The sequence below is a fragment of the Myotis daubentonii genome, chromosome 8 (assembly GCF_963259705.1).
Source record: "Myotis daubentonii chromosome 8, mMyoDau2.1, whole genome shotgun sequence".
NCBI lineage: Eukaryota > Metazoa > Chordata > Mammalia > Chiroptera > Vespertilionidae > Myotis > Myotis daubentonii.
The window spans coordinates 47,905,797-47,917,888 of record NC_081847.1 but is presented as its reverse complement, the minus strand read 5'-3'; the positions used below and the strand labels follow the sequence as shown (position 1 = coordinate 47,917,888).

Below are 12,092 nucleotides of genomic sequence, written 5' to 3'. Positions count from 1 at the left end.
CTCTCCCGCCCAGCAGGGGACCCTCATTTCCCCCCATCACTGGTTCTGCCCCCAGCCCAGGCCTGATGCCTCTGACAGGCTGGGCTGGGGTCAACGCCTGAGGGCTCCCAGTATGCGAGAGGGGGCAGGCTGGGCTGAGAGACACTCCCCCACCACACACACCCAGTGCACGAATTTCGTGCACCGGGCCCCTAGTCTATTCTAATAAAAGCCTATGTGGTTGTCACGCTTGTCACGCCGTGACGCAATCACCAGGAGGCTGCGTGCGCAGCAGGCATGTGGGGACTTGACCAGGAGGTGCATCAGGGGAGCAGATGGTAGCTGCCACTGCCCAGGGCCAGTCCGAGGCTCAGACAATGAGGGCCGGGCCAAGGCTCAGGCAGCCTCGTGGCCAGCAGTGGCAGCAGCAGAGGTGTGATGGGGGTGTCACCTTCCCCTGATTGCCTCCCACAGAGGGGGTGACAGGGGTGGTGCCTTCCTCTGATCAGCTGGTCGCCTCCTGCAGAGGGAGGCCAGACTACGGCTTAGGCCCGCTCCCTATCAGTAGGACATCCTGTGAGAGCCCCCCCACACACACCACTCACCCAGTGCATGAATTTTTGTGCACAGGGCCTTTAGTATTAAATGATGTTCAACATCACTAATAAACAGAGAAATGTAAATCACAATAGGTAGCACCTCATATCTGTCAGACTGCCTATTAATAAATCAGCAAATATGTGTTGGTGAGATTGTGAAGAAAAGGGAACCCTCATGCACTGGGGGTAAGAATATAAACTGGTGCAGTCACTATAGAACTATCATATGATCCCAAAATTTCATTTTGGAGTAGTTATCTGAAGAATACAAAATCAGTAATTTGAAGAGCTATATGCATCCTATAGTCATTGCAGCAACCTGGGTATCTCCTGATAGATGAGTGGATAAAGAAAATGTTATATGTATACATACACACACACAACGGAATATTACCCATAAAAATATCTTGCCATTTGCGACAACATGGATGGACTTAGAGGAATAAATAAAATAGAAACATACGTCATGGGAATGTAATGTACATACAGCACAGGGAAAATAGTCAAAATTGTAGTAATAACTTATATGGTGACAGGTGATTATTAGAATTATTATGGTGATCACCTTCTCAGGAATATAAATATTGAATCACTATGTGGTACACCTGAAATCAGTATAATATTGAATGTCAATTATACTTTAATAATGCTCTTGCCCTACCTCCAAAATCAGGAGTCCACTGTGGGAGACAGAGAGACGAAAGATGCTCCTGGACTGTAATACATAAGGTCATGAGGCCCATAGGTACCACACTCAACCTGGACTCAGAAGCTAATGAAGTGAGTATTGAATAGAAAATGGAGTTACCACTTGCTAGTAGTGGTGAGGGGGATTCAAGACAAAGCAGGCTGAGTCTAAGAAAGATCAACCCATGTTGTCTGGGTCAAGTACACTCTGGAAGAAGACAGATAAGGCTGAGATGGGAGGGAACAGCTAGGTCACAGAATGCCAGTGATTTCAGTCTTGGGAAGCCATAGAAATCTTACTTTAAGCTGAACTGGGCCACACTCATGTTCTTTCAAAGAGCTTACGCTGTGGCAGGCTCAGTTGGTTGGAGCATCGTCCCAGACACAGAAAGAGCGTCCTCTGTGGTACTGAGGGGTTGGGATGCTAGAGACTGGGGAAACTGCCATAATGCAGGAGGGGAAGAACAGACCCTGGATCAAATCAGGCACAGCGTCAAGGGAGAGAAAGGAGCAGGTTCAAGAATGAACAAGGTTAAGTTAGCAGTACCTGAGGACCAACTGGCTATGGGGGATGGAACAAAGGGGGAAGTAAAGCTGAGTCCACTAAAAAAAACACCCAAAAAACGCAAACATAAGTAGGAACTAAATTAGGGAAAGAGGTAGGAATACAGAAAGATGGTTCAGTATTTGACAACTCTAGTCAGATTTCTAATGTCAGCAGACCAAAGACCACATCTATCTAGATCTTCCATGAAAGAGCCTAACCAGAGGTTTGCAAATCCTGCTTTCCATGCTTCATGACAGGGAAAAGTTTAATTATTAAAACTGAAACAAGTATTGCAAAACTCCCCTCTGTTATATGTAAAAATTGGAAAGATTTTTCTGTGGTTCTCAAGTTAAAAACTGACCGAAGCAAATGGCCATTTTGTGCACAAAGACAACTGGTACACCTCAGCTGTACTGATGTATAATCTCAAATGTAACACACACAATTCTCAACATGTTCTCTCACAGCTGGAAGGAATTGGAGGATACTTTAAATTAGACACTCAGAGTTAACCAAAGGAGTGGTAAAGCTACTATGTGAAACAGATCAAATATATTATTGCCTCTAATTTGTCAGTACCTGGACCACGCACTTACAGGCATGTCCCAGAGACGCATGGTTTCTCATCAGGGAAATGTACCTCAGAAAGGACATCAAAAGTCTCATCTGTGTTTATCCTGGCTCTGACACTCTATATCTTTGTACACATAACCTCTAATTTATAGTTTTATCATATAAAAAGAGGGCATCATAATAACACGAATATCTGTCCAGGAATTGTGCTATTAGAATTAGATAATACTTATAAAGCACCTGGTTAATGTCGAGCACTTAGTACAAGATCCTTAAATGTAATTCATTTTATACTGTGCTCTCACTTGCTTGAAAAATGCGCACATCTTCTGTTACCATAAATGAGCCACTGTGGTCTGCCCTTCATGATCAGTGGGACTGCTATGACAAATAGGTGCTGTGGTTATACATCACGATGGGCACAATCTTTGCCAGTGTTATCACTTTTTCTCAGCAATGGAATATATTTTCCAGTTAGGTATATTATAGACTATCACATAACCAGGGTTGTTTTTTTTTTTCCTGTTGAACAAAATCAAGAGGGTCATAGTAACAGGGAAGACAGCTAAATGCCATCCTGGCAGAGCTTGAATTCCACGCAGTAAACAGTGGTCCCACAAATGCCTTATTGAACCTGACGCTGGGCCAGTCTAACTAATCACAGCTGTGTGTGAAGAGTCAAAAGTAGGAGGGAAAGTTATAGGACTTCAAGTTTCAGTTACTTGGACCTATAGGTCTTAATAAATAGTAAACAAAACTTAATATAATAAATTCAGTGATAGTTTTAGTGAACAGCACAAAGCTTCATGCAGAGTAACAAAGAATCTAGCTGTCATGTTCTCTGAATAAATGTACATTGTTTAATATTGAAACCATATTTTAAAACAAAACAGAAAATTATTTCTGAGTATTTCTTAAAATCTACTTAATAATTTAATGTATCAGTTGTTCATATAATTTGGTTTTTCTTAAAGTGCTTTCAGCCTGGTTGAAAAATAATCAACAATTATTATGATAAAAATGCATAAATGAAATGATGCATTTTGCCCTAACTCAAACATTGGTGAAGTTTTAATACATGAAAAACAATTGAGGCATCTGAGTGATGCCTTCCTATGAACCTTGAACGTAACAATGTCTCCCATTTAACTTGTACTTGGTATAAATAAAGGAAGCCTGTCTTCTAATTTGAGGATCATCTCTTTCATTTAATAATTCAGGGATGGGTAAATTAGAGAAAGAGGGTAAGAGCAAGAAGACGAGAGAGAAAGCAGAAAAGAGTTAACCCACAAAATAGAATACAGATATCTGTGAGGACTCACAAATCCAGCTTTAGATACCATGGACTTTAAATCTTGAGACAGAAGGACTACATGAAAACAACAGTTTTTACGTTTGCAGTGTGCATGCCCTTTGCCCTTAAATCAAACAGCAGTGACTGAGCATAAGGAGACCTAGAATCTTATGCCTTAATGCCACTAACTTTTATATGAACTCCTGGAAATCATCTCCCCCAGTGCGAAGTGCAGGGGCTTGAGCTGGAATGGATTTCTGGGATGCCTTCCAGTACTGACATGCTGGAAACGTCAGAGCATCTCCTTCTGTCACGTCACAAGTAGCTTTAATTTGTCACATCCCTGAAACACACACTGGGCATGCTGGGAAGCAGGCATCTAAAGCCCAGATGCTTCCCCCATTTCACCTTTAAATTAAACTGGTCCTTAAGTTCTTCCCCATTCCCACCTCTTCACTTTGTTCTTTCCTAGCAATATTTGTTCGGAAACCTGAAAAGGTTTGAATTAGAAACCCTGATATGTAGTGGCTAGAAATAAGATTCACACCACTTGTTGAGGTGTTTTAAAAAATGAGTCATTTGTGCCCTAGAAGTCAAGTTCCAAATCAGGCTGTGCACCCCCTCTGAGGACTGTCCCATTAGCTTCAACACCTATCGTGAAAACTCAGAGTTTATAATAGAGGAGACAGAACCAAGAGAGTAGAAAAAAAAAAGTCCTGATTGTGTCTGCTTCTAAAGACAGGAAAAAAGGCATAAAGAGACCCACTTCTGAACTGAAATGTTAATGTTTTCACAGACTACTGGGCAGAGAGTCCTTACAGGAAAACCGAAGCTGTAGGCAGAAGCTTCTGGTTCCAAACAGTATTTGTCTTGATTTATGGGACATAAACTCCTGACCCTTAGAAATGGAAGAAGCATTTCTCACCTGGTGTCTATTTAAGAAAAAAGTTCAAATTTAACAAAAAGAAGAGTCATACTGAACTGTATTTTCACCAAATCCCGAGAATATTATGCTAATATTATGATGTATACATACGTCATATGCAAGATTGAAATCTAAAACTCTATTTCACTTCCAGTAACTAGTAGGTAATGATTAACTAATTAAACTCATTAAGCAACCTAAATTGCAAAGAACCCCTAAGTCACTGGTGAAAATATTTTCTAAAAAATGAAGCTATCATTAGATAGACAAACTTAAACTCAAAAGTTAATTACCTGTTGGGTATGATTAAATTCTGGGGATTACATTTTTTTCTTATTCCTGTGGAGTGCAGTATCATCTAAATTTTCTGTGATGAACTGGTCAAGTTCAAAGAGAGTCATTTACACACCATCTACCCCACCTTTCTTCCCTGACCCTTCTTCTGAGCTTAGAATATCAAAATTATCTTTTCTTCTAGGTTATTCAACTATTACAAAATAAATATGTGATTTACATCTTTATTATTATGTATTGGAAACTGGTAGAACATTCAAAATAGTTTTCAATGGTTCCATCTTTTTCAAAATTTATTCTAGTCCCTCACATTCTAATCAGGCCGTAATTGGGAATTACTTGCCATTTCTAATTTCTGCCACCTACATGAAGCTATATGAGAACATAGTTAATTCCCTTTTAGATTTATTTGGCTAACTGAAGTTATTGAAGATAACAACTTCCATTTGTAATGAGATTACTTACAGTATATTAGTAAGTAAGGTTTAGGTTGCTTAAGAGGTTGAGAACTTGCTTCATCGGTAGGTAACCTTTAAAATTTATGAAATGTTCGCTCTATGGAAGGCACACAAATTACCTCATTTAATTTTCACAACCCTATGAGTCTAGTTCTAATACTTGTCCCTTTTAGATTAAGAAGCCAGCCTTGGGAGAATCAACGTTTTCCTGGTGAAGAAATAGTGCATGCTGGAGGCAGTAATAAAAGCTAGGTATACCTAAGTCCAAACATATTTTTTAAAACATTACACAATGATGACTCCCATTGCTAAATTCTATTTCTACAACGCTATGTTATAACTGGATTTAAAAATTATATTAAATCCCAAGAAAACACATGGTACAGTCTCAGATGAAATATGAAATGCCTGTTGTCCTTGCTGTAGGAAGTTAAACACTGTGAAGGGGAATGTAGCTGAGGAATAAACCCATTACCCCATGCCCACATTGGATGTCTCCCAATTTTTTAAAGGATGCTGCATAATCCCTTATAAAAATGGCAATTCCAATATGAGTTATAAATCTAATTTCACCACACAGTAATCATGGAAAAGTACCATTAAATATGTTAGTTCTTCTTGAGGAATTATCACTTTTGCACTGATGAAATTGCAGGCTTTTAAAATTGGTAAATAATTATAAAATCCACCCTAAATCTTTTCTGAAAAGACCTAGGATAGAAAGCATGATTTCTAATATAAGCACATTATCAAAACAACATAGAAAAAATTATCTCGAATATATCTCCTCTGCAGAATATCCTAAGGCAAACAGGTGACTGACCTTGAAAAATTCAACATTAAACATAAGCCATGTATCTTCACTGCTGTTTTAAAAAAGAGACCTGACATTTTTTTCTGAGTTACATTTTTAAATATACCACTGGAAAATGTAACTAGTGATCATGGGTTGCTCAGTGAGCAAAATACCATCAAATAGAATTTGCATATGTTCTTGAAAAATATACTTAAGAGGGATAGAGGGTAGAAAAGAGTTGTGATGTGGCTGTGACTGCTCTTACAGCACGAGCACTGGAAACAGTACCTACCCAGTAACGTCAGGACACAGGCGAGGATTGCGATCAGGGCTCCGGTGCTGAGGCCGGCAGGTAGGACGTAGGCTTCAGCGTTGCAGGTCTGGGCTATTCCATCTGCATCACAGTCACAGACTCGAATGGTGAGGGTATTGGTGCTGCTAAGTGAAGGCGACCCGCTGTCCATGATGAAGATGGGCAGATAATACACAGACTGCTCCTGCCTCCGAAACCCATTCCTCCTGGTGAGAATGGAGGCCGTGTTGTCTGGGAGGAAGACAGCAGAGCTATTAACATGTGATTTCTGATGGAATCAGTCCTGCCAACTTCATCTTACTCAAGTCACTCTATTTAGTTTCTTTGGACAGAGAATCATCCTATATAATAAAAGCTTAATATGTTAAGTATCTGGTCGGCCATTCAACCAATCAAAGTGTAATATGCTAATGATATGCAAAGGCAGCTCAACCGCTAGTTATGACATGCACTGACCACCAGGGGGCAGACGCTCCAACCGGTAGGATAGCTTGCTGCTGAGGTCCAACAGGCCGGGACTGAGCGAGACAGGCTGGACACACCCTGGTGCCGTCCCTCCCAGGCCCCAATCCTGCACCTGTGGGGTCCCTCAGCCTGGCCTGCATCCTCTCACAATCTGTGCTGAGGGACCTTCCCTTCCCACCCAACCCAGAGTGCACAAATTTCATTCACCAGGCCTCTAGTATTAATTTATCTGTCATGCTAGACAATTAAAATCAAAGATGCAGTTGTAAAGTAAAATTGAATATAAAAAAGCTTATCACTTCTAACCTGCAACTTTGTAAGAATTACATATCTTTTTAATTATCTTAAATTTCAAACCATACACTTACAGGATGATAAAAATTAACAGGTTAAGTATGTTAGGAGCATCATCAGATAGCATAAATGAAATTTCAAATATATTCCTCAACAAATTCCAAACCCGTTACAGAAACAAGTGAAATAAGCTACTCTAGTTTCATTTGAATTGAATGTGTGCATAACTATTCAAAAAAGGAATTATCTTATAGTTTTTAACATTCATATTGGTATACCAAAACCCATATATATAAACATTTTGTTAGTGATAAAATAGGTCATTTGTGTTTAATTTATACTCAATGTTTTATTTCATCTAAACAATTATAGTAATTATGAAACGTTTAACAGTGATCAATAATGCTGTATTACAAAACTGATTTCTATACTTGAAACAGATTTAACTGCTAGCAATTTATGCAGTTAACTTATCTTAAGTAATTAAGAATTTATGTGATTCTTTAAATTGACAGCAATTAATAAAGGAAAAGAAGGAAAACCAGGACCATAGTTTCATCCAGTGCTTTAATATATTGTTCCTTTCCAAGCTGTCAAAAAGATGCTTATCCAGTGTTACCATGAAAAAATAAACAATATTCTAAACAGCAAGCTCACATGAGACTGCATAAAGTGTATAACATGCAATTACAGATATGGCAGGAATAAAACTTTAAAAGCTACCAGGTAAAACCTGAAAATTATTTATTTATTTTTATTTTTTAATTTATTTATTGATTTCAGAGAGTGCCGGGAGCCGGTCCATGCTTGCTGTTTCAAGGGACCTGGCATATATGGCATACTGTTCTTAAAATGTTTGCTCACCTTCTTGGCGCTGTGTTTTAACCAAGGTCTCCTCTCTGAGAAAGGTTGTTTCCCCAGGTAGGGATTTTCCCCTGAAGTTAGGGAGGGAATAAAACCCCTCAACTAAGTGCCAGGTGGGTAATTAATCATTTTAACTACGAACAATCATGCTTAAGCTACAATAATCTTTACTCCCTGGAATGGAGATAAGAAACGCCCTAACCTTTGGAATAGAGATTGATAGGATTGAATCAACTGGTATAAATACAGATGCAACAAGACAACAACAGACAGAATTCAGAAGACAGAAAGACACAGAACTTAGAACACAGGGCTTGGAAGACAGGACCAAGAGAGACAGAGCCTAGGCTCAGAACCTACACAGAACGTTCTCTAGGGACAGAAGAACTTCGCTGGCGAGAGCATGCCGGAGGATCCTGGACAGGGACTGGCCTCGGAGCCTGGAGGCGGAGCCTAGCGAGAGAGCATGGCAGGGGATCCTGGACTGAACCAGACTACAGAAATTGGCAAGAGAACCTGACGAGAACCTGGTGACTGAGCCTGGCTGGAGACCTCGGACAGAACCTGGCTGGAGAACCTAGCGAGGGAACATGGCTACAGAACCTCGCTGGAGATTCGAAGCAGAACCTCTCTGGAGATCGAGACCAGAACTTGGCTAGAGATCCTGGCTAGGCTGCTGATCAACTGAACTCTGCCTCCGTGTCCTTCCTTCTTCGCCGACTCCGTCTACGCCTTTGGGAACCCCTGGGTAAGCGCCCCGCACTCGGGACGGATAGGACTCCACCGTAGGAAGAGGGTGGATAGTCTTCGCCGACTCCGTCCACACCTTTGGGGACCCCTGGACCCGCTGGGGCTGGACCCCGGCAAGAGAGGAAGGGAGAAGGAGAGAGAGAATGAGAAATATCACTGATGAGAGAGAATCACTGATCGGCTGCCTTCTGCACACCCCCCACTGGGGATGGAGCCCACAACCGAAGCATGTGCCCTTAGCCGGAATCAAACCCGGGACCCCTCAGTCCACAGGCTGATGCTCTAACCACTAAGCAAAGCTGGCCAGGGCAACCTGGTAGCTTTTTATGTACACAAATCTTATTTTAAAACGATAAATTTGAGAGGTGTTCATTAAAAAACTATATATGGAGTTGTTGAAGAATATTGCCTTGACAATGTTTGTATACAGTTAACAACACATGTGCATGCACACACAGATCTATGTCTTGTCCTCCCATTCAGATGTTGTAGTATTTGATACACAAAGTTGTTAATTAGTAATCTAACGTGCCTGATGTCAAATAACATGCTCAAACACACAATGAATTGAGGAGCTCATACTAAAATGCCCAATATGTAAGATGAGAACCCTGTGTTCCAGAAAGAGGTCATAAAACTCATGTGTTATATGCTTCCTAAGATGGAAGCTGATGTAAGAACTAACATGTTTATCCCTTCATGTTCTCTTTCGAGGTCCAGGGGAGGGAGCTCTGGACTTGACCTGGGGAAATCTTTCAATTGTGTCCTGAAAATCCAGACACTTTAGTGCTCATGTTGCCTCCATTCACAGTGGTCCGGGGGGCGGGGGGAGGGGGTGGCGAGGGACGACACACGCGGGAAATCCTCACACGCTTCTTGGTAAGGTCACAGACTCTCTGCCTTATGCTGGATGAATGGAAGTGCTGAGCACTGTCCGCACCAACTATGATTAGATCAGAGAGTCTGGGATTCCTCACATGGATAATGTTCTGTCTTTTCTGTTACTCAGGGGATATGACAGTGTTCTTGAGCAGAGAAGGGAATCAGAATAAATTATTATTTCACAGTGAATTTTTCAAACCAAAGGGTTTTTTGCACTGAAGAAGATAGTGGCTTTAGGTAAAAGCTCTTATAATGTCCACCTTCTGAGAGCAGGTCTTTTTAGATAAGCCAGGATTTGACTAGTAAATCTATTTCTACATTTTTTTTCTGAAACCTGGTTCACACATTCAATCTGAAATAATTACATTTTCTATATTGTTGGGGAATACTTTTCTTTATATTGATATTAGGTGCAAATGCTCTTCTTCTGCTAAAATAAACACCTTGAATAAAAATACACATGAATATAAAAAATTTGAATTTACACGATAGCAGGTTCTCATGCTTAAAGTTATTATAATTTATACTGTCTTTATGTCCATAATTATATATATTTAAGCAAAACCAGAATTTATTTGTAGGTGTTTGCAAAAATGTTTCTATAATGACATTTAGGAAAGTGATAAGAGTTATTACTTTTGAGCAAAAGAATGGGATTTGGGATGACAGAATTCTTTTGTTCTTTTTAATCTTTGCACAGATCACTTATTTTAGGTTAAAATAAAATAATTTCAATATTAACATTAGTTATTCTAAGTCAAAATTGATTTAGGTTGAAATATGTCAAGTGCAATTAGTATTTTCCTGGTGTCTCAAGTCATACCTGTGCAGGCCAGTCCTAATTAAGGCATTTAGCCAGCCCTCAACCGATTAGATCATTTAAGGAGCTTGGTAAACAAATAAGAAAGCAAATGTCTAGAAGAAAATGACAGAGAGAGATGGATCTGGCTTCCCCCTATTTGGATTTAGGCCTAAAATTATTTAAGTAGCAGCTTCTTCATGACAGTAAATCCATAGATAAAAATTACCTCAGGGGCTTATTGCCCTTTAATTAATGTCCTTGCTGGGGGGAAAAAAAAAAAAAGTCCATAATCAGCATTCCTGAGTGAGCCAAAGCACTCACTTAGAGTTTGTACCTGCTGCCTCCACTGTCACAGTGACAAACCCTTACCTTTGTTATCTTTCAGGGAGAAGTTGTGGTTGTTCGTTGCATCAGTGGTTAGGCTGAAATAAAACTGGTGTCCGTTGGATGGCTCATCTCTGTCCACCGCACTGATTTTCTGGATAACCTAGGGCGAGGAGGGAAGCATGAGGGCACAATGCAGGACAGAGCAGTTTTGCACCATAGAATAAGCACTGACTTCCTCAATGACGTGGGAGCTGGGGGCAGATGTACCAATGTGAACCCAGTCTAAAAGGGCTCTGAAAAACTATCGTGTCCTTTTCAGATCTTAGATTTGAACAAACCTTCGTGAACCTCAGAAATGAGCCAACTAGTTATTCCATCCCGGGAAAGATCGCAAAACCCTGGACAACATGGATGAGTGGAACAAACCACACTGGGATGAAACTACACTTAATTCTCAGAACTTCAAGGCACTGAGCCCTCCTGTGTAAGGTGGGAAACGGCCCAATCAAGCTTAATAGGCTCTATTCCTCCTTTCTTTTAAAGGAGGTTAAGCCCTTAACCATTAGCCATGACTTTCACAATGTTTACTTTTCTTCCTGAGGAATTTTCATCATCCCAATGAAACCACGACTTGAAAGTTCCTTTAATATTAGTTTATGCTACACATCAAAGCATTCGTTGTGCAGAAACATGCTGATTATATTTTATCTTACAGCTGGCAGGATTTCAAAGGCAACCACCGCTGGCTCCTTTGAAGGAAATGAGAAACCAGAAGCATGGTGCTCAGAAGCCTCTCACCTGCCCCGGCTGGGCATTCTCGCACACGGTGGTCTCATAGTCCATGGCGAACTCGGGGGCGTTGTCATTGATGTCCAGGATCGCGATGGTCACGTAGCCTCGTCCTACTTGAGACGGATTCTCTAATCAAGAGGAAAAGCTTTTGTCACTCACTCTGGGTAGAACTGTTATTCCACTGCCTTTCACTCAGGAAAAGGGTTTTTACTCAGACTTTTTAATGTTTCCTTTTACTCATAAAACTCCCATTAAAAATAGTTAAAATCAACTCTAATTATTCACCTATCAACCCTAACCCTTTTTAATCTCTGGCATGGGACTAATAGCTGTGGTTGGGACCAAGGCGGTACTAGATATAGGAGTATTTTGAAACCTATAAAGGACTTTACTTAAATAAAGATATAACTATTGTAAAAAATAAGTACAATTCTAATAAGAAAAAGGTCAG

The 12,092-nt window shown here is 40.4% G+C and overlaps 1 protein-coding gene across 2 annotated transcripts in view; it reads right to left on the bottom strand.

Annotated features, from left to right (window-relative positions):
* The window catches only part of CDH7 (cadherin 7), a 117,162-nt gene that overhangs the window by 17,650 nt on the left and 87,420 nt on the right, over window positions 1-12,092 (bottom strand). For both annotated transcript variants that reach the window (XM_059706326.1, XM_059706325.1), the window contains 3 exons: window positions 11,648-11,769; window positions 10,892-11,009; window positions 6,445-6,696 (listed from right to left, as the gene is read on the bottom strand). In XM_059706326.1, the coding sequence (XP_059562309.1) occupies window positions 6,445-6,696; window positions 10,892-11,009; window positions 11,648-11,769 (492 nt within the window). The remainder of the gene's footprint in view (window positions 1-6,444; window positions 6,697-10,891; window positions 11,010-11,647; window positions 11,770-12,092) is intronic.